The 22,885-nt window shown below is 36.0% G+C and overlaps 2 protein-coding genes across 3 annotated transcripts in view; one reads left to right on the top strand and one right to left on the bottom strand.

Moving 5' to 3' along the window:
• The window catches only part of LOC129798673 (exostosin-1), a 94,895-nt gene extending 87,944 nt beyond the window's left edge, over window positions 1–6,951 (bottom strand). Inside the window, exons 1-2 of one of the 2 annotated variants that reach the window (XM_055841944.1) lie at window positions 6,365–6,951; window positions 983–1,831 (exon numbers count right to left, since the gene is read on the bottom strand). In XM_055841944.1, coding sequence (XP_055697919.1) covers window positions 983–1,737 — 755 coding nt within the window. In that variant the 5' untranslated portion in view covers window positions 1,738–1,831; window positions 6,365–6,951. The remainder of the gene's footprint in view (window positions 1–982; window positions 1,832–6,364) is intronic. The other variant, XM_055841943.1, reaches the window with a different exon arrangement.
• A 134-nt stretch (window positions 6,952–7,085) lies between these two features.
• On the top strand, window positions 7,086–21,920 carry LOC129798672 (cyclin-G-associated kinase). Its single transcript, XM_055841942.1, has 7 exons — window positions 7,086–7,320; window positions 11,681–11,917; window positions 12,050–12,180; window positions 13,062–13,424; window positions 13,778–16,303; window positions 20,693–20,854; window positions 20,932–21,920. The coding sequence occupies exons 1-7, from the start codon at window positions 7,188–7,190 to the stop codon at window positions 21,040–21,042; spliced, it is 3,663 nt and encodes a 1,220-aa protein (XP_055697917.1). The 5' UTR covers window positions 7,086–7,187; the 3' UTR covers window positions 21,043–21,920.
• Window positions 21,921–22,885: the final 965 nt, after the last annotated feature.

Raw genomic sequence — 22,885 nt, 5'->3', positions numbered from 1 at the left:
AAAAATCAATTCTTAAGAAAAAGTTTTTGAGGTTAAACTACGTTCACGTTCACTGATTTGTGCATATTTTTCCCGATTTTTTTGGAAATGCAAAGTAGGGGAAAGTACTCTTCCTTCGAACGTTCATGCCTTCGAATAATGTGAATTTTCTTTTAATTTACCTAAGAGACTGACACATTTCTATTATATATTAGTTGATTTATAATCAATTGTTGATAATTCCGTGATAATTTAATGTACATCTCTTACGAAAAGCGAAAGAAATTAACATTGTTCGAAGGCATGAACGTTCGAAGGGAGAGCACTTTCCCCCAATGTAGTTTTAACCTTACAATTTTCATTTCAGAGGTTAGAATAGACTTGGAATTTTAGGTTAGGTGTATTCTAACCTCAAAAAACCACTCATATCATAATAGTAAATTTTCAGTTTTTCCTCCTTTAAAAACCAAGAAACTGTTTTTTATTACCGAAGTAAATAAATTCTCCAGGAATAATTTAAATGACAAAAATTTGTTATGTTTTTAAGGTTAGAATTCAATTTGTTGATAATTTAAAGGTCTTTTAATTAACTGTTCATTTATCGAGGATATTTATCAAAAATTCAGAAAAGTACATTATGAATTTTTCAAGTCATGCCTAACATAACCTTAAATTTGAAATGAGGTTAAGTAATCGAAAAAATATTACAGATTAATTTGAAACAATTAAAAGGATTTCAATCGGTTTCTGAAGTTCCTGAACATGAATAAATATAGCAGTAATTTTTGTAATGTCGTGATTTTTTGTTAGGTTAGGTCTAGTCTAACATAACCTCACTTTTAAAAAACACTTCTTTTTTTTAATATCCTGCAGAATTATACAATTTTCTCTGTTCTACCGCTAGAAGTGTTTAACTTTCCTATTGTTCTCTTATCAATAAAACCTTTCAGTTCAATTAATAACAGCTACAATATCACAGAAAAAATGCAAATAATGTACATACCTTTTTCCCTTGAAGGCAAGCAAGTACTTTTTGTTGGCCGGAAAATTGTTGCTGACCACGAATCCCGAATTGCCAGCACGGAGGGGAAATTGCTTGTGAAACAGTGGTATACTGATATCGAAACCGGGACGTATTTGCTGAATACTCATGCTGGCCTTGGCCAGAATTGCCTCTCCCGGATCGAAGCCCAAACTGTACTCAGCATAGTCTGGCCATGTTCCTGAGTACAGATTGAAAATTATGTGATTGCGCCCATTGTTCCAATATGGCAGTCTCTGGAGCCTCGACGGAACATTCCTCACGTAATCCTCACTCAAGGAATCCCTGTCCAGTGTATCAATGCCCAGGACAAAGAGACAGGCTTTCTCGGGATCTGTCGTATAATACCTGCTCTCCGTGATGGCAGAGATGATTTTCTGGTAATTGGGACTGATGGGAGGGGCAGCTCCTAGAGAATTGAGGGGTTCCGGGGGATAGACATAAACGAGGAAGTCGCTGTAGCAGCGTGAGAAATCGAAGCATGTCTCCATCCGACAGGCCTTCTTAGACTCTCCGGCCTGTCTATCGGGACGCGGAGAAGGTGCCCCAGATTGGACAGCAGGCGCCTGGTCATCCAGGTCCAACTGTGCGAAGGAGGGCAAGCTACTGGGTTCCGTCGCCCCGCGATGGGCTTTGAGGCGATACCCACCGAAGTAGCAATAGGCCAGGAAAGCACATGACACGAACACCAGGATATACCGTTTCTTCGCCTGCATCTCACTATTTTGCCTCCCACTCCCCACACATAAACACTATATGGATTACTTTTTGCTTCTTTTATCTTAACCTAAAATCCACCAAACACCGCCACTGTTGCGAAATTTTCACGAAATTTTTAAATTATGAAATTTTCAAATATTTCCAGAAATATTTCATGGAATAATACTTTTATTAATTATTATTGAAATTCTTGTGTTAATGTTTATTGTAATAAAATATCAAAGATTGGCCAAAAATTTTAAAAGCTTTCAAGGTGTAGCTCGTAAGAGAAAGTGATATGTTTTTTAAATAGGTTAAATTAGGAATAAATAATGAGATAAATTTAATTTTAAAACAAAATTATAGATCTTTTAGTCAGGTAATAGATTATTTATAAAGAAGGTTATGTTAGTACTAACCTCAAAATATAGTAAGAATATTTTGAGTGAAGTAAGCACGTCAGTAAATCAGTTTAAACGCTACAAAAGATTTCAACGCACAGGATCAAAAGACCAAAAAACATTTAACGCGCCGATCTGAAAGCATTACTCGATGAAGACCATAAGATTTCCCTTAATAAAGCATCAAAACAGAAAGTTTTGATGCTGAGCGTTTAGTGGGACTGACGGGGAATCATGCAATACGAGTTGCTTAAACCAAGCGATACTATCAATAGCCATTACTATCGATCAATTTTGATCAGATATTGGTCGAATTCGGCCTAAATCGGTCAAAGAATATCAGCGACGTGAGAACTCTCCGTAGGATTGCACTTCTATGGCACACGACAAAATCAAAAGCTAAAATAAAATATTCTACTATCCCCGCTGTATCATTGGACATAGGTTCTTCTGATTACCAATTGTTTTGGTTCATTCTCAAGGCGTGCCTGAGCGGCACTTTCTAAATTATGAATAAATCGTCAGTTAAATCAGCATTTATCGTAACTTCATTTTTGCGATTTTGAGATATATACATATTTAGAATCAGCATAATTTTGTTTAATGAACGCATTTTTGAAAAAGAAACTTTTATAAGCCCAATAAAAAATATTTTAAACAAAAATTATCGTATGTGCCCTTAATTAAGAAAAATTTATCAGAATTTGTCGTAACTTCCATTTTTGGGGAAGTTACGACAAATTTCCATACAAAATTTTCAATAATCAGCATTTGCCGTAACTTCTTTTGCTCACTTGCGTGGCTTGTAATTTGCAGCAAAATTGCAATATTTCTCAATAAAACGTTTACAAACTCTTCCAAATATCGAAAAACAGTGCGAATAGTGTAACATGAAATCATTTTAATTCAATATTTGGGAGAAAAAAGTGAGAAAAAATCCCTGCCCATCTGTCATTAATTCAAAACAAAACAAGCGACGTGGCACTCAAAATTTATTCAATAAAATTTATTAAATAAAAGCTTTTAGGGATAGGGATAACAGTATTATTGACTAATTTAGTCAAATAAAGGCGCTTATTGTCACTATAATAATTCAAATTGCTATAATGCATTTTAGAAAATTGTCGTAACTTCCAGAATCTCCATACATTGGAAGTTAGGTCTTTACAAACGATGGAAGTTACGATAAAATATTATTGTGTTTCTTCTAACATATTTCTCAATATTGCAGCTTTTAAATAATTTTATAAAGATTTTCTCGAGTTAACTTACAGTTTATTAGTGCCACTTTTATTATTTTGACTCAAAAGTATCGCATTCGGGGCTCATTTTTGAGAAAAATAATATTGAACCGAAAATTTCCTCTCCTGAAAAGTTGTCAAAAGGAAGTTATGACAAATGCTGATTTAACTGACGAAATGAAAAATTGAGATGTCTTATTTTATCGTCGACGTATCCATGTGTTGCCTAAGAAATGGAAAAAATAGAGTAGAGGTTTCCAAATTCGAACGCACGGGGGTATTTTTGACAATTCGCACCTCCCAAATTCGAACGATATTTTCAAAACTAACGGAATTTATGTGAGATTAAATTGTACTTTGAATCAAATGCTCGTACATTCTCACAAATCTTCGTAGTTGCGAACTTCCTTTTCATTTTATTCGCTCATAATGTATGAAAATGTTTAGGAAGCACGACGGCTAAGGACGGCCGTTGAATTTTTCAAACAGCTGTAGAGAAATACCCATGTGAAATTCTGGGAAAACTGTGGAATTTTTCTACAGTACAGTAGGTAATCATCAAGCACAAATTGCTATACTCTTTAAAATGAAAATGTTTTAACCAACAAATATTTTGTCGGCATGTTAATTAGTAAAAATCGGCAGATCAATACGATTTTAGTGAGCAATTATAGTAGATTCAATGTCAGTTCGCTCCTATGAAGCATAGCGTTCATTTAAACTCGTGCAAACTCGTGTCGCGGAATTTTTCCAGAATTTCTGTTAAATTGGCAGATCAGCACGAGATCAACAAATTTGTTGCGAAATTAGCAAATTGGCAAAGTTTTTACAAAAGATCGGTAGATCGACACTCGAGTGAACCGTGAGCGGCACAGATTATCTACCCATTGGTCTAAATCAAAAATTCACAGAACTGAATGAATTGGAGAGGCTAAACACAATTTAAATTGAAGTAGATTTTTAGTGGGATGACTTTTTGTAAAGTTAGTAATTCTAGGATTACTCTAGTGTAAAATCTCAGCCAAATTATAACTTTAAGGGCAGAATCACATTGACAGTAAAATGCTCACCGTCACCGTCAAAGCCGTCACCGTGTTTCGTTAATTTACGCATTTTCATTGCAATTCTTACGCAAATTCTCAATTACCGTGTTACATTATCTCATACTCGGTGGCACTAGGTGAAAATAGTATAAGAAAATTGAATAAATAAAGCGAAAATTCGATAAACGGTGAGCAAAAAAACTGTACGAAAAACTGTAGCAAAAAATCCTACAGTTTTTTTTTGCTTACCGTTTATCGCATTTTCGCTTTATTTATTCAATTTTCTTATATAATTTTCACCTAGTGCCACCGAGTATGAGACAAGGTAATATCGTAATGGAAAATTTGCGTAAGAATTGCAATGAAAATGCGTAAATCAGCGAAATACGGTGACGGCTTTGACGGTGACGGTGAGCATTTGACTGTCAATGTGATTCTGCCCTAACCCTTTAACGACGAGACACTTTTTACGGAACGAAAATTAACAACAAAAATCAAACTGGTGAACATGATAAATGATAAGTCTTACATCTCATCTTGGAAAATCCAACAGAGTCTGATTTGATGCATTTTATACCTCTACGAGCGGTAGAAACAAAATTAGCCCAAAATTTTTAGTAATTTTTCTGGCAATACCAAGGGATAATAATTTTTAGTCTAATGAAAAATATTACGTTTGAATAATGTAGTTTTTATTCCCAAAAGTTTTGTTTAAAAAAAATGGAAGTATTAAAAATAATTAAAATCATTTTTCGATATGAGAATTTAAAAATTCGCTATTTTTAAGCTTAAAAATTTACTATATAGCAAATAGCTGGGGACTGGCAAAAAACCCTAGATTCGTTCAACCCTGTACTTTGCAATTACGTACAAACATAAGAAAAAATTAACTTTAGGTAGTCTGTAAAAATTATTTTCTTTATGGGACACCGGTGTTCCAATCGTCCTTAAAGGGTTAATAATCTGTCATTTAAATTATGGTTCCACTGTTTTGTAATATTTGAAAAAGAGTTTAGGTTTTATTCTTGTTCATTCCTTTTTAGGATTTTTTGGCTCTTATTTCTTTGAAGGAAGCAGATAAAAACACAAAAATATTTGTTTCTGTCGCTTTGCCACCAAAAACCGTAAAATGAGGTTGGATTGACCATCAAATGTTTTTTTTTTTTTTTTTAGGAAAAATGGGTTAAGGGAAGAGCACCACGGATCGGTATGTTAAGAGACATGCTCTATGTTTACTTGAAAATATAACCCCAAAATATTATTTTGTATTTTTGTTTATGCTAAATGGTCTATTAGTTATCCATTTAAATATATCTGTGCATTTGAATTTTTTTATTTTTACAATAAATTAATAAAAAATAGGTGTAACTGCAACATTTCACTCTGTACCTCGGATCGTCACGAATTTTATCAAATGTCTTACGGAAAATTGGTTTTACAAATTAAATCTGAGCTAATGTAGTGCATTCTTGTGAGAGTTAAATAGTAAAAAATAGATATTTTTTTTTAAATTATTTTATTTGGAGCAACAATACGGTATTAATCTGACGATCCGAGGAACACTGCCGATCGCTGGTACTCTTCCCTTAGTTGGAATCCAATCCAATTGGATACAAGAGGTCATATTGGATTCGCCGTTTACTTCAACAAAATTTAAATAAATCTCATTCTAATGCAATGACAAATAATCAAAAAATATTTTTAGTGATTAACTAACCTAAATTGAATGAATATTTTTTTAGGTTATATGTAACATAACCTCTCCAGAACATAACCTCTTCAAAAAAAAAAAAATGAATTCAATGGCAATAAATTATTTAAAGTTGTAATCATGAAAATTTCTGAACAATTTAATAAAACAAAGTGATATTTAAATAAAATTAATTAAATAAAATTTCGTGTTAAATATTCCATGAAATATTGGTTTGAATTGAATTTTTGAAAATTTCATATGCTTACAGCACTTTAGTCCCCACTCTTTCACTCGAGGACACTGCATTACAAATTGGGCAAAGAGTAGCCCCAGCATTCACGATAAATCCACACCATTGATGCAGAAAGTGCGAATCAATCCAGTCGCACTTGTGCAGAGTCTCTGGACTTTAGGCATTTCCGGGAGTTTCTTCATGGAAATTTCTCCGCCCAAAATTCCATCACATTCCGGGAAGGACAAAATGCCACTGCACAGAACAAATCACTAGCACACGGACTTCTAGGAAGCCCTCAGTAGACACTATCCCTCCGCGGAGTGAAAGTAGAGTCGCGCGGGGGCGAAAAAAGAGAAAAAAAGTGTTCACGGAAGTGTCAGAAACAGAAGCGAATTCATCACTTGAGCCTGAGATTTATCATCAATTCCAATTGCAATTGCTGAGATTGCATCACAAAGTCGTCACATGGCACAATAACAATCAACTTAGCACACAATCAATGCACTATTATTCAATTAGCAAATCCCAGTTGGAAAAACTCATCTCCAGCCGTCGCACTTTTCTTTTACAGAATTTTCTCACTGTCACTGGAATGTGACACTTTTAGATAAGCCGCGGTCTACTGGAAGGGCCACACTGGAAGGCTCTATCCTGGGATAAAACCTTTCAATTGTTTTGTTTTTGTTGGCACTGCGATGCCAATGGGAAGATGGCGGGTTTCGGGAAAGAAATTTTAATTCCAGGCACCACGAGGCGCTGCATGCAAGACGTCAGAACATGGCGTTTTTGTGGAAAAGAAAGTTGACGGAATTGTGAGTGAATTGCCTCAAGTTTTAGTGGTTTTTGTGGGGAAAATGAGTGAATTCTTCAAGTCAGCGATAGGATATTTTAACACAGGAACAAATGGGGGGCATGAGAATGAATTTGTGGGGCAGGTGGTTGAAGTTGGAGCCCTAAAACTGCGAATAAAACGAGTGATTGCTGAAGGTTAGTCTCTGGTCAATTTCACTTTTTTGTCTTTTCTCACCTTTCAAACACGCCTCCCTCATCAATTTCTCCGTCTATTTTGTTTACTTCCCGTGCCACAACAATTTGTCATGTGCCTCCTATGCTTCCCCTTGCATTTGCCCTCGAGAAATCCCTCTGACCAAGATATTTACATAATTTTTCACGGAAGAAATTGGTCGTCTCAGGGCGCATATTCTTATGGCCAACCTCGCATCTTGTTTAATTTTGATGTGAGTGATGTTTATTAAATTGAGACGAGCACTAACAAGGCAAATTGCCACGAGAAATGGAGCTAACAGTTCAACAAAGCCCAAGCATGTGTGTCAGTTGTTTATTTCCTGGTATTAAGGCCTCCCCATTCCATTCCATGCCAAAAAACAAAAACTGCCTTCCGGATTTAAAGTATTTTCCTCAAAAGTGCATTGCAGGGTGATTTCCCTGCCCAGAAATAGCTGAAGAGACAGAAGAGTGTTAGGTTTACGCGGCGATGACATTTGATCCTTCCGCCTACGCAAGACATAAATCAATTTCCCCAAGAGATGAGATTTTTCCTCCTAATCTTAAAGCTCTTTGAGCACTTCTTTGTTTTAAGAAATCACAGCTATTGTATTCTAATAAGAACCCCAATAAGATGCGAATAAGACCAGATATTCCAATTAACTAGAAATAAGAGGGTCCCTGGGATATTTGGGGAATCCTAAGAAGCCTTACATCAAGGTAAAAAACTAGACAGAATTATTTAGAATCTATGTGGAACTCTATGGAATTCGAAGACCTTTCCAATGAATTTAAATTTGGGCTAATCAATTGAGAAATATGCTTTTCTCAGCTTTTTTATCGTTTGACATTGAAAAACGTTACAAGACGTTAAAGGTCATTGACTGACAATGAGATATCCGCCTGGATAATTTCTAAGACCTCCTAATCTTCCTAATCTTTTGTGGTCCTAGGTGAAATCCGACATCAGGGGCGTAACAACGGGGAGGGGCAGGGGTACATTGCCCCCCCTAACCGGCCTCTGCCCCCCCCCACCTGAGAAGGCCAATCTCTGTTTCAAAATTTGCTAAAATTGTCCATTGTTCTTCTGCAAAATCAAAACTCGGTAAAATATTGCCACATTTTTGTGACAAATTAAGAAAAACGTACTAGTTATTTGATATTCATGTATTGATCTTTAAAAATATGTATACTATTTTTCAAGTTTCAAAGCAATATATCAATAAAAATTATAAGTTTATGAATTTGAGAGCGCCTTTGTAAAATATATCCAAAGCAAAACTTTTCAAATTTGCCTATGTGGTTAGACTTTCTTTTAAATGTAAAGGCCTCTACACATTAGTAAGAGTAATTTTCGTCAAAAATCGCATTTTTGACAGAATTTTTACGTTTCTATCTACAGCACTGCAGGCACTTTCCTTCAAAAACCGCATTTTTTTAAGGAAAGAAATGTTTAAAGTTCATAAGAAGCAATTTTTCGTCGAAAGCTGTTCTCTTAATAGATTTTTTGTACATTTCTTCATGGAGGAAATGCCGTCAATTTCTTAAAATAATACAATTTTTGACATAAATTACTGTCAGTGTATATACCTTAAGAAACAGTTTCTTGGCTGATCGATTTTCTTTCAAATCCATTCAAAGAATTATTAAACGGTAATGTAAAAAAGCATATTGTTTTACTATTTCACTACAAAATTTTTGAATGGAAATTGATTTTTTTTAATTAAATAAAAAGTTATACAAATGGTAATTAATTTTTATTTAATATTTTAATTCATATCTAGTAAAAATTTTGATAATATTTAATTTTTCGGAGCAACTCGATCTGTCAGGTATTTTTCTTCATCATCGCAACAATCAAATATCATAATTTCTGAATCTATTTACTCTTTAAAAAATTTAAATATAATTATTTTTTTTAAATGTAAATCAAAACTCTATACAAGATTCATCAATAGATTTTAACTTTGAGTAGTACAATAAAAAATCAAGAAAAACACATTTTTGCAATTTGAAACCAGGATCAGCCCCTAAACATTTATGAAGCCTCTTGGTTTCGTTGTTTTTATTAAAAAGATTTTTGAAAATTGATGTCTAATAAAAATGATTGTATTTTCGAAAATACAGAGACGAAAGCCAAAGACTGTCAAGTAAATTTGCATGACCTTGAGCAAACATAAAAAATTTTGAAGCACGTGATTTCAAGATTTTTTCTAGTTTTTCTTGGTTTAAATATGAAACAAACTTATGAAAATCGAAAATTATTATAATTTTTCTTCATATAAGAATTATCAGATACACATTTCACGTTAATTAGGGAGTGCTGTGACAAAACGCTCTACTGAAGTACTTTAGACAGCCATTTTGTAATATTTTGATCGTGTCTTTCTCATATAAAAAATCGCGTAAAACCAGAAAAAGACCAGTGATAAGCCCAGATAAGCTTATGGTAGCTGAGATTCTTTACAGGTGACCTCGGAATACGTGAAAATTCGATTGTAAGTTGAATTTTGGAGGTAAAGAATCGCGTCGAGCAAACGGTTCTCGGACACCGAAATGGATAAAATTGGCTCGATGCGATTCTTTACCCCCAAAATTCAACTCACAATCGAATTTTCACGCATTCCGAGTTGCAAGCACCCTGATTTGCACGCATTTCGAATTTGCCTGTAAAGAATCTCAGCTACCATAAGCTTTTCTGGTCTTATCACTGGTCATTTTCTATTTTAAATAGTCTGATTGGGGAAGACCAACAAAAGAAAAAAAAGTTCATTGAAATCGGTTAATAAACAGAAGTGATAGAGTCCGGTCCATATGGGTATAGTAAGGGTCGGGGTACAGTGGGTTGGGGTAGAGACGGATGAGACCCATCTTTAGAAAGATCTTGCTCTCAGATACAACATATACTAAAATTTAATCAAAATCGCCTCATAAACACCAAAAATATGGTCCGGTCAAGACATTTTTGGTTATAGCTCGGGTCACGGAACATCGAGGGAGGAGCACGACCCACCGTTGGAAAGGTCTCGACCTCAGCTACAACATACTAAAATTTAAAGAAAAAGCATCGTCTAGTTTTCGAAATATTCGAGATCGATTAATCGAAAATCGATTTTTCAATTAATCGGACATTCGATTAAATCGGATAAAATTGGGGTGTCCACGAGAGCTTTCCAAAACACCGATTTTTTTCCAAATCAGATAATTAGAAGCGGAGATATGACCATTTGAAAATTGATTTTTTTTACCCCCTCTAGTTCATGGCGCGGGGGTCGGAGCGGGTGAAGTTTGGTATCGATCGAAAGGTTTTAGGCCCAGCTATAACATACTAAAATTTGAGATCGATCGATGCCATAGGGGCTAAGTTATTGAGAAAACAAAATATGGTGGTGTTTCAAAATGGCGGGGGGAGGGTGTGGGGGTGGATCTGACATCACATACTTCTAGCCGCCCATCGACATTTAACCTCTGCCGAAAACCGCTTGTCGATATCTCTTTCCGTTCTCTCTCCAGAAGTGGTTATACGACGGACGGGACGGACGTCCACGAAAATCGATTTTTAGTACACATGATATTCGTGATCTATGAGTGTGAAACGTGTACATCCAAAATTTGGCCCCGATCTGACGAGGTCGGATTTCAGCTAGGACCACAAAAGCTGAGATTGTAAAGAATCTCAGCTAAAAAATCACAGCATCAAACCAATTTTTTTATTTATCTGATGTTCTTTACATTCTATGAGACAATATTCTTTAGAAAGAATGCGATACTATATTAGATAAGCACATATATTCTGTCAGTAGAAGAGGCCGAGAGTGGTACAGTAGAGTCCCGCTATAGGCCATCGTTCTATAGTCCACAATTTATCGAGCGTTGATTTCAATACACTGATTTTAAGTTAGGTATTATTAATAGTTATTAAGTTATTAATATTAGGTTTAAGTTAGTTATTTAAAAAAAAATTTAAAATAAAAAAATATATATTTATTAATCAATTTAAAATTAATTTTTCAATTTTAATATTTACAAAAATTTTAAAATTTTCAAAAAAATATCTTATATTTTACAAGAGTATTCTACTTTGTGATAATGAGTAATTCTATAAATTCTTGAAATTTAAGTTTTTATTATAAGATTATTAGTTCTTATCACTAAAGCGTCTTTTTTACTAAAACTTACTTATTATTATTATTATTATTATGTCTATTCAAAATAAAAAAAAATCATTATTTAAAATGAAAATGTCAACATAAGAATCTCATTCTCCATAAGCTTTAAAGCATTTCTCAATTAAATAAACTTCCCTCGCAAAGTAAATGCCCTTTTAAAATCCTCCACGTAGGCGGATTCGCATTTGTGTACGTAGCCCAGGACGTTCAATCTGGCGCAGAATATGCCCTGAAGAAGTTGATTGGCGCCGACAAGGAGGCGTGCAACACAATCATCAAAGAGATTAATATCCACAAACAGCTGTCCGGACATCCGAATATCGTGACTTTCGTCTCGGCCTCCTTCATCGATCGCACTCAGAGTGCCCAGGGCAATGCCGAGTACCTACTGGTCACTGAATTGTGCAAAGGTGAGAGGAGTGGAAGTTGATATATCACTGTAATTTTTTTTCCGGCATTCTTATCAGTTTGGCTTTCTGGCTATGTATTTGTTGAGTTGCATTGGATAAGATTTTAATTATTTTTCGGTGGAAATATTTCAGGCGGTTCGCTGGTCGATTGTTTGGGCAGTGCTCTAGAACCGCCCACAGTTCTTCGGGTGTTCTACCAGGCGGCCAGAGCTGTTAGTCATCTCCATTCGCAGCATCCACCAATAACACACAGAGACATTAAGGTAAGTTTGCAAAGTGTTTTCTTCTCCTCTATCTAAAGGTGTTTTCCGCCAAGAACAAATTTTGTGTAAAATAATGTCAAGGTCTTTGTCCGTCCTTTAATTGTGATCTTGAGTCCAAACGGTTAGAGATGGCGGTATGGTGTTTTCAGGAACCCTACCATAAATCGATGCTAAAATCGTCCCAGTGAATCTTTTTTCATTTAAGATTTGTTTTGTGGGCTATCCATGCGGACATTTCGTGCGTAACCATAAATGACCTTGAATTATCCATATTAATCATTTTTCAAGGTCAATGGTTAGAAAAGCTGCTGGAAGCATATTTATTAACCGATTGTGACAAATTTGTATTCTTTTGAAAGGTCTTTGAATTCTGAACAAATTTGAATCGGTTCTAGGTGAATTAGTCGCAGTAATGTATCGGTAAATTGATTATTTGACTTTTACGTTGCTTGGGTAAAGTTTTATGAAGTTTTATGAGTCGATTTCAAACGTTTACAGTCCCATAAACCTCTGGTAGTGAAACTAATCAACATAGTTCATGGATTATGTATAATTTACAGCTTAGGCTATAATTCTTGCGAGCAACACTTATCTGAGGTAGACTTGATGCAAACCGAGTTCATTCATCATTTTTAGCTTTGTTAGCTTAGGCGATTGTTCCTAATGATCAATTGAGGTAGCCTCTGCTGCAAGAGTCCCTTTACGTTTACTTTCCCTTTGAAGGATTCCGTTTTGAGGGAAATAACAGTATTTTCCAGTCTGTGGAAATCGTGTCTATGTCTGTCTGTTTCGAGTTTACTTCGCTGAATCAGAGAACCAACCTTGTAGTTTAAGCAAACTTCTGATCACATTTTTCTATTGGTTGGAATTTCTCAATGCAGATTGAGAACTTCCTGCTGGGTACAGATGGATTGCTCAAGCTGTGTGACTTCGGATCGTCCACGACGGACATTTACAGTCCGGATATGTCGTGGTCGGCACAGCAGAGAAATAATCTAGAGGATCAGCTGGCAACAGTCACAACACCCATGTACCGTTCCCCTGAGCAACTCGATACTTGGGCCAATTATCAAATTGGCCCGAAGTCCGATGTCTGGGCTCTTGGGTGCATTCTCTACTGCTTGTGCTTCCAGAAGCACCCATTTGAAGATTCCGCAAAACTAAGGATCATCAATGCCAACTACACCCTTCCAGGTGATTCACGATACTCCTGTTTCCACGATGTCATCAAGGGATGTCTACAGGTAATTTCTATGTCTACCAAATCGGTTTGCTGACCTTGAACGTTCCCTTCTAACATTTCTCAAGGTCCTTTAGTTCAGGAAATAGACGGAAACACTGAATCTGTGTCAGTCAGTCGAATGGTGAACATTGCGGATCAAGTTGTGATACAAGTCCAAGTGCAGTGTAACAACTCCGACCTGTACGTGATTTTCCCTGCTAGAAGAGGACATCCATCCTCGAAATCAAGAAAAGTTCAGTGTTTCCGTATATTTCCTGCTACATTCCGTCGAAATTCGAGTGTCCTTTAATTCGAAAGAAATTTTTGATCGGTTATGAACGGAAAATTAAGCCGTTGCAATTTTGTTTGCTAAAGGTGGATCCCAACAAGAGATTTGACATCTCGACTGTTCTTGAGAGATTAGCAGCAATTTCTGAGACTAGAGAATGGTCCCTTAAGGGTCCAATAGGACTTCAAGGGAAACCCCTCAATACGCCCCCTAGCGAAACTCCCAATCCAAGTCCAGTTCATGCCCCTAGTCGTCCAGCTCAACCTCCCCGTCCAGTTCCTCCAAATGCCTCTCCCTTGCCTACTCATAGACCTGCTCCTCCGCGTCCTAGTGAAGCTCCCCGACAACCACCTCAGATGGCAGGTGGTCCAGGTAATGCTGTCCCAATGGATCAGTACCAACATCACGGTGGTGGGTTGTTTTCGTCCCTACGAGGGGGCGCTGGGAGTTTCTTGAAGAATTTGAAGGATACGTCGTCTAAGGTGATGCAGACGATGCAACAGACAATTGCACGCACAGATCTGGATATTAGCTATGTCACTTCGAGAATTGTAGTGATGCCATGTCCTTCTGAGGGCTTGGAATCGGCCTACAAGACTAACAACATTGACGATGTGAAGTTATACTTGGAAAGTCGACATTCACTCGCCAAAATGAGCATCTACAATTTGGGTCCGAGATCGTGTCCAAGGCTTCCGCCTCCTGTTAGAACGGTTGAATGTAGTTTTATGTATGTCCCTGGTCCACCTAAAGCACCCCTTCTGCATGCCATGTATTCAATAGCTGAGGATATGTATGGATTCCTAAGTGCTGATCCCAAGAGTATTGTAATAGTTCAGAGTGCAGATAGTGGAAAGGCAACGGCTGCAACAATGGTAGGGGGCTTGTTGATCTATGCGAGTTTGGTTAAGGAACCAGAAGATGCTATGCAGATATTTGCCGTTAAGAGAACTCCTCCCAATATGAGAGCTTCTGAATTGAGGTATTTGTACTACTTGGGGGATATCTTACGATCAACTCCGCACTTTCCACACTTCAAACCCGTAACGTTGGTGTCGTTGACGGTTTCGCCTGTTCCGAGGATGACAAAAGCTAGAGATGGGTGTAGGATGTATTTGGAAGTCACCTGTCATGATCGCATTGTCTTCTCGACGATTCAGGAGTATGAAAAGATGCGACTGTATCATGCAACGGAGGGCAAAGTATCCATTCCTTTGAATGTAACAGTTTGCGGAGACATCACAGTTTCGGTTCTCCATGCTAGGAACGCCCTTAAGGGTATAGGACGTCCACAGGGCCTCAAAGTTTGTCAGTTTCAGTTGCATACGGGATTCATTCCGGAAGAAGAAACACTCATTCACTTCGACAAGTCCGAATTGGATGATGTACCAGACGCAGAGCACGTTCCAATGAAGTTTCATGTGTCTCTGAGTATCTTTGTGGGAGATGTCGAGAGAATGCCACAAATAACCCTACCATGGATGACGACGAAACCGCCGAGAGATCCACTGAATCTCTTCAGTACACCTCTGGAATATGAAGAGACTGTGGATAATTTTATCTCTAAACCTAGTAGTCATGCACCTCCACGTCCGGCTCCGCCTTCAGCTCATGTACCTCCACCTAGGCCCCCTCCTCTGTCGTCTGATCGCCCCGATCGTCCTCCTGAACGTCCCGAACGACCCCAAACTACTCCACCCGAAAGTGAAACCAAGGACGACCAAAAGGATTCCGATGCACTAAAAAATGTCGACCTCCTCAATCTAGCCAGGAATGAACGAAGGGAAAGTGTCGAAGAGCCTAGGAAACTTCCTCAAGAGCCGAGTTTTGATCTTCTGGGAAGTTTTGAGGCTCACGATCAGGACGAAAGTGATCTCCTAGGACAGACAAATGGTATGAAAAATCCCATTCCGGACCTACTAGGCAACACTCCAAATGCCAATCCCAATGGATTGGACGATTTATTCGGATCAATTAAGGCAACATCACAGAGTTCTAGTCAAATGCCAGGAGATTTGAATGGATTGAACTTGAGTTTCAATGCAAATTTCCCACAAGGACCACCACCGCAGCCGGCAAATGGCGGTGGAACCTTTGATCCCTTTGCTGGGAACTTTACAGCCCCAACTGCACCACTTCAGCCCAATAATTCTGCCCCGGCAAAGGAGACCCAGCCAGCACCGCCACAGAAACCAGATCCATTCTCGGATCTGGGCAATTTGGCCAGTGGATTGAATGTCAATTGGGGCGGTGGAAAAACTAGTGCAACTCCCAGTCCAAGGTCTACACAATTCTCCAGTCCGACGCATCAATTTGCAGCAACTCCCTCACCAAGAGCTCCATCGACTCCTAGTCATCAGGCAGCCAAGAGTCCGGGAGAGTCAAAGCCAGACTACAGCCGGTCGCACTTTGCAGAACCCAATGCCAATGCAGCTGGACAGAAGGGGGGCAAAAACAATGCAGGCAGCGGGGATATATTTGCAGATATTCTAGGAAGTCAGGGGTATACATTTGGCAGCAAAAACTCCCAAGGGCCACGATCTATCAACGAAATGCGCAAAGAGGAAATTGCCAGAGATATGGATCCGGACAAATTAAAGATTATGGAATGGGTGAGTGTTTTCTCAAATGTTTTTTTTTGTTTCATCGCATTTTTGTACAATGTTTTGCGTAAATCAATGAGGGAGAGACTTGTTCTGATAAAGAAATCTGTAATGTGGGCATTTCCATACAAATTGTTTCCTCTTCTAAATGTTTCTTCTCGCAAAAATAGCCCCGACAGAAGTATTAAAAGAATTTGATATGACTGCGAGGGAAATTACTTTAAGAAGTCTGATTTTACGTAAAAATACAATGCATTGAGAATAGACAGAGTTTTTACACTTTGTAAGACATTGTCAAAATATCAATCGATGCAGCTTTAACTCGTCGCATTTTATTGTTTGAAGGTTTAAAAGACATAAATTCGGCTCGAAGGAAGAAAAATGTATTTCACTTAACACCAAGAAAAAGACACTCATCAAGAGAATCTTTTGACAGCAATGTCGGATTTAGGGTTGCCAGTGAAGAATTCTCATTGTCTTCAGAGTCACCCTTTAGCGACTGCAGCGCCTCTCGCGGGAAAAATAATGTGATACAGAAAATGATATTTTGCAAAATGAAGCTAATTGTTTTATTTAAAAAAAAAAATAAATACATCCACAAATTTTATTTTTAACGCATTTAAGGATTGCATTATTTTTTTAAAATATAAACGAAGTTTCTTCTGTAGAAACTTCCTTTAAACTGAAAATCCCTCTGCAAACTAACAATTTCATAATCTGATAAAAATAGACCACCTTACGTAATTATTTTTGATTGCTGACTAAATGATTTACATCGCTGAATTTGCGTTTTTACCATTTTTATCACATTTTTCCGAGTTGAGAGCTGTCATAACAAAGCTCAGAAGAAGAGTCGATCAACTATTGAGTGTTTTTTTCCCACGCTGTCAAAAGTCCCGGCTGGTCATGCATTACTTGTCAAAATCGTTTAGATTTTACCCTATACGCATCACTGTTTGTGTATATCAATAGTATAATAAGCTATTTTTAAAGGGATCGGGAATCTTTGTCTTCGGTAATTTTTGTTTTTTGGCAACTTTGTCTTTGGAAATCTTGTTTTTCATACATTTTGTGCAAGTATCGGAAATTTTGTCTGTCATACAGAAAATTTCCCTTTCCTCCAAAGGACGAAACAAAAAAATTCCCAAGACACAGAAAAATTTCCCTTTGCCCTAAAGGACGAAAATAAAACTTCCCAAAAACACAGAAAATTTCTCTTTGCGCCAAATGACGAAAATAAAAACTTCCCAAAAACACAGAAAATTTCTCTTTGCTCCGAGTGACGAATCTAAAAACTTCCCAAAACACAGAAAATTTCCCTTTGCCCCAAATGACGAAACTCAAAGCTTCCCAAAAGAGAATTTCCCTTTGCCCTAAAGAACGAAACTGAAAACTTCCTGAAACATAGAATTTCCCTTTGTGCCAAATGACGGAACTAAAAACTTTCCATAACAGAGAAAATTTCCCTTTACGCCAAATGACGAAACCCAGAACTTCCCAAGACACAGAAAAATTTCCCTTTGCCCTAAAGGACGAAAATAAAACTTCCCAAAAACACAGAAAATTTCTCTTTGCTCCGAATGACGAAACTAAAAACTTCCCAAAACACAGAAAATTTCTCTTTGCGCCAAATGACGAAAATGAAAACTTCCCAAAAACACAGAAAATTTCTCTTTGCTCCGAGTGACGAATCTAAAAACTTCCCAAAACACAGAAAATTTCCCTTTGCCCCAAATGACGAAACTCAAAGCTTCCCAAAAGAGAATTTCCCTTTGCCCTAAAGAACGAAACTGAAAACTTCCTGAAACATAGAATTTCCCTTTGTGCCAAATGACGGAACTAAAAACTTTCCATAACAGAGAAAATTTCCCTTTCCCCCAAAGGACGAAACAAAAAAATTCCCAAGACACAGAAAAATTTCCCTTTGCCCTAAAGGACGAAAATAAAACTTCCCAAAAACACAGAAAATTTCTCTTTGCTCCGAATGACGAAACTAAAAACTTCCCAAAACACAGAAAATTTCTCTTTGCGCCAAATGACGAAAATAAAAACTTCCCAAAAGAGAATTTCCCTTTGCCCTAAAGAACGAAACTGAAAACTTCCTGAAACATAGAATTTCCCTTTGTGCCAAATGACGGAACTAAAAACTTCCCAAAACACAGAAAATTTCTCTTTGCGCCAAATGACGAAAATGAAAACTTCCCAAAAACACAGAAAATTTCTCTTTGCTCCGAGTGACGAATCTAAAAACTTCCCAAAACACAGAAAATTTCCCTTTGCCCCAAATGACGAAACTCAAAGCTTCCCAAAAGAGAATTTCCCTTTGCCCTAAAGAACGAAACTGAAAACTTCCTGAAACATAGAATTTCCCTTTGTGCCAAATGACGGAACTAAAAACTTTCCATAACAGAGAAAATTTCCCTTTCCCCCAAAGGACGAAACAAAAAAATTCCCAAGACACAGAAAAATTTCCCTTTGCCCTAAAGGACGAAAATAAAACTTCCCAAAAACACAGAAAATTTCTCTTTGCTCCGAGTGACGAATCTAAAAACTTCCCAAAACACAGAAAATTTCCCTTTGCCCCAAATGACGAAACTCAAAGCTTCCCAAAAGAGAATTTCCCTTTGCCCTAAAGAACGAAACTGAAAACTTCCTGAAACATAGAATTTCCCTTTGTGCCAAATGACGGAACTAAAAACTTTCCATAACAGAGAAAATTTCCCTTTCCCCCAAAGGACGAAACAAAAAAATTCCCAAGACACAGAAAAATTTCCCTTTGCCCTAAAGGACGAAAATAAAACTTCCCAAAAACACAGAAAATTTCTCTTTGCTCCGAATGACGAAACTAAAAACTTCCCAAAACACAGAAAATTTCTCTTTGCGCCAAATGACGAAAATAAAAACTTCCCAAAAACACAGAAAATTTCTCTTTGCTCCGAGTGACGAATCTAAAAACTTCCCAAAACACAGAAAATTTCCCTTTGCCCCAAATGACGAAACTCAAAGCTTCCCAAAAGAGAATTTCCCTTTGCCCTAAAGAACGAAACTAAAAACTTCCCGAAACACAGAAAATTTTCCTTTGTTCCAAAAGACGAAACCAAAAACTTTCTAAAACAGAAAATTTCCCTTTGTGCCAAATAACGAAACTAAAAACTTCCCAAAACACTGTTGTAATTTCATTATTTTATTTAATAAAATATACTTGTTTAAAATATACGAAAGACAAAGATTCCAAAGACAAACTGGGAAAAACAAAAGTGTAAAAAACAAAATGAAAAAAAAACAAAAATTCCGCAAACCATTTTTGAATAATATTTAAATAGCAAGGTTTTGCAAAAATAAGCAGTAAGCAAATAAAAAAGAACAGAGTAAAACACTAAAAATATCATGAAAATCAGTAGGGGAAAGTGCTCTCCTTTCGAACGTTCATGCCTTCGAATAATGTGAATTTCATTTACTTTTCCTAAGAGACTTGCACATAATTATCAATAATTGATAATAAGCTAACTAATATTTATTAGAAATGTGTTATGGCGTCTACACACAAGAAAAATTTAAGTTCATATTGAAGGAATTTCACTAAACTTGTGTAGGAACAACTCTTCAATATGGACATAAATGTCTCTAGTGTGTAGAGGCCATAAGTTTCTGAGGAAAATTTAAGAAAATTCACATTGTTCGAAGGCATGAAACGTTCGAAGGGAGTGTACTTTCCCCTAAGTGAAAAATTAAAAAGTAATTGTGACGGTGTAATTTTTTTCCTACTTTATATGGACAAATTTCAGCAATTGATTCGTAATGTTTTACTTCATTAATCAATTTTTTAGATGCTTTTGTTTTTCGCGTAAAAAATGCAAGTTCAGCGTTAGGGTTGCCATATGACACCTGCAAATTTAGGCAATTTTTTCAAGTTCAAAATGGCTATCACTTTTTCATAGCAATTTCGGTTCTGATATGATTCGCAAATGAGACAAAAATTGCCTTAATTTTAATCAAATTAAATTATTTCAAATTTTTTTATGGCACACTGATTCTAAAAAGAAAACTTTAAATCGGGGTTTTTAATAAGATTTAAAAGCCTTCGAAGTCGCTAACGTGTTAAATAGAGCAGAAAAGTAAAAAAAAAAATACCTGACACATGAAAGCATTTACCATTTTCGATTTCTTGGTACATTTTGTCTTATACTATGTGATCTGCTCTACCGATTTTTAAGATCTTGGGCGCAAATGAAAGGTCTTGGAACGCTCTACAGCTTTTTAGAACATTTTAAGTGGATTAGATTGACGCTTAGAGCGCTTTAATCACCAAAAGGGAATAGCATAATACATAACCTCAAATATTTTGACTCATTATTCGCGGACTTTTTTTTTTTGAATATTAATTGATGTTTTGTTCAGACGGAAGGAAAGAAGAGCAACATCCGGGCTCTCTTGTGCTCGATGCACGTAGTCCTCTGGCCAGATGCAAAGTGGAACAAGTGTGAGATGCACCAACTCGTAAGTGCGGCAGATGTTAAGAAGGCTTACAGGAAAGCATGTTTAGCCGTTCATCCTGACAAGGTATTGAATAAAAATTGTGAAAATGTTGCATTTCTTTTGCCTCACAATTTCTCTCTTTTTTTTTGTTCGACTAAAAGCAAATGGGAACAGACAATGAGAAGATAGCAAAGATGATCTTCATGGAGTTGAATAATGCATGGAGCGACTTTGAGAATGACGCATCTCAGCAAAATATGTTCCCAAATTGAGATGAATAGAGAAAAAAAAATTAAATTGGGATAGAAGTAATTAACAGAGAAGAGAAAGAATTGGCTTGAAACCCTTTTGCCACGAATAGTTTATTATTTTTCAAGTCAGTCATTTTAGAACAATAATTTCTCTGCGCGCCTTTATTTTTTATTTTCAAAATAATTGGAAATGTATATTTTCTGAGATTAGGCAATTTTTTTTTAATTTAATCAATCACACAAGTAGTTTAATCCTGTATGAAAAAAAGTATAATTTATAAACGATAGGATTGACTGTGATGAAATGTTAATTATATAGACATGCAAGGAAAAAAAGCCGTAAAACGAGGAAGAAGTGAAAGGAAATGCATTTAGGAGTGAAATGCAAGTTGTACTCTTATTTAGGAATATTACTATGTTTCTTCCCCTCTTCTATTAAATATAAATGCTAAAAGTATGTGAAGAACAAGGAAATGAGAAGGAAAGACGAAAAAATCAAACAATAAATTCACAATATGCATTCCAAATTGTATTTTTCAATTCAATTGGATTATTTAATTCTCGGCACTTTTAATTGACACATCAAAAAGAAGTACTTAAAGTATTTGACTGACTATTACAATGAGGATTTTAGGATTATATAAAATATTATATATAAAATTATTTTACTGCAATTGGAGAGTATTTTATCAGAGAGTTCTTTCAATGCAAAAAAATTCCACAAAATTTCAATTCGCGAAGAATTTTCGCAAAACAGCAAATGTTATGCTTCATCCATGAAAATTGTTGAAAATTGATATACAAAAAAAAATATTGAATTAAAGCAAGAAAAAAATAATTGGGTTAATGACAAAATAATATATTGAGAATAATAAAATGTGTTATATCGATTCTATGAATTTTCTAGACTTTTATTTTTCCTCGAAATATTGGTCTGAAGAATCTCAATTAATGCTCAAAATGATCAAAATTATTTTGATACATTCTCTGCGTATGGAGGCTCCTTTAGCATTAACGGGCCTTAGATGTTCAAATACGATCTTTTGAGTGGCGCCATCCCAGCAAAATTTACTTTACTACCCGGTTGTAATTTCATACACATTACACTACACACATTACCTACGAATCACTTACGAATGCTTTATATGCAAAGCAATTCATCATCAACCTTGCATACAGACGGAATTCCCATGCTGAGAGAAAAAACAAATCTCAAAATTATATTTTTTGACGACTTAGTTTTATTCTGCAAAAATAGAATAAATTTTAATATTTTCCTTCATATCTTCGATTAGTTTTTAGTCGTTTTAGTCAAATTCAAATCTTTTGCGAAGACTTGATTTTATTCTTCACTCTCTCTGAGAGAATGAAATGAATATAGTGCGCAACAATGTGTCTGTGCTATGTGAGAGAGTGAGACACAGAATTGTGCTTCTTAACCTTTTAACGGTGTTTTCTTTAATATGCGAAAAAAAGTTCTAAAAGAATGTTTTCTAGGATAATTATGATCACATAAAGTCGAAAAAACCATCCATTCTTAATTACCTCTTTTAGTTTAGGCGCTAGGTGAGAAAATATAAAAATTGTTTGAAACTATTTTTGCTCCTAAAATTCACATTTTTAGTTTTTTTTCAATTTTTTTAAATAAGATATACAAAGTAGAATGACATATCTTTCAGTAAACAATAAATTTATTTTAGTCAGATAACTTTAAATCAGTATTTTATAGGAAATTGGAAATGAGTTTTTTTTCGCACAAATATTTTTTGTTGCTTTTTCTCTGACCTGTCACACAAAACTGGGAATAGCAACAAAACGAAGAGTCAAAAATTAGTTCAAACTTTCAAGAGATGTTTATAAGACT

The sequence above is a fragment of the Phlebotomus papatasi genome, chromosome 1, assembly GCF_024763615.1.
Source record: "Phlebotomus papatasi isolate M1 chromosome 1, Ppap_2.1, whole genome shotgun sequence".
Lineage (NCBI taxonomy): Eukaryota > Metazoa > Arthropoda > Insecta > Diptera > Psychodidae > Phlebotomus > Phlebotomus papatasi.
The sequence above is the reverse complement of the archived record's forward strand: the minus strand, read 5'-3'. Positions and strand labels throughout refer to the sequence as shown.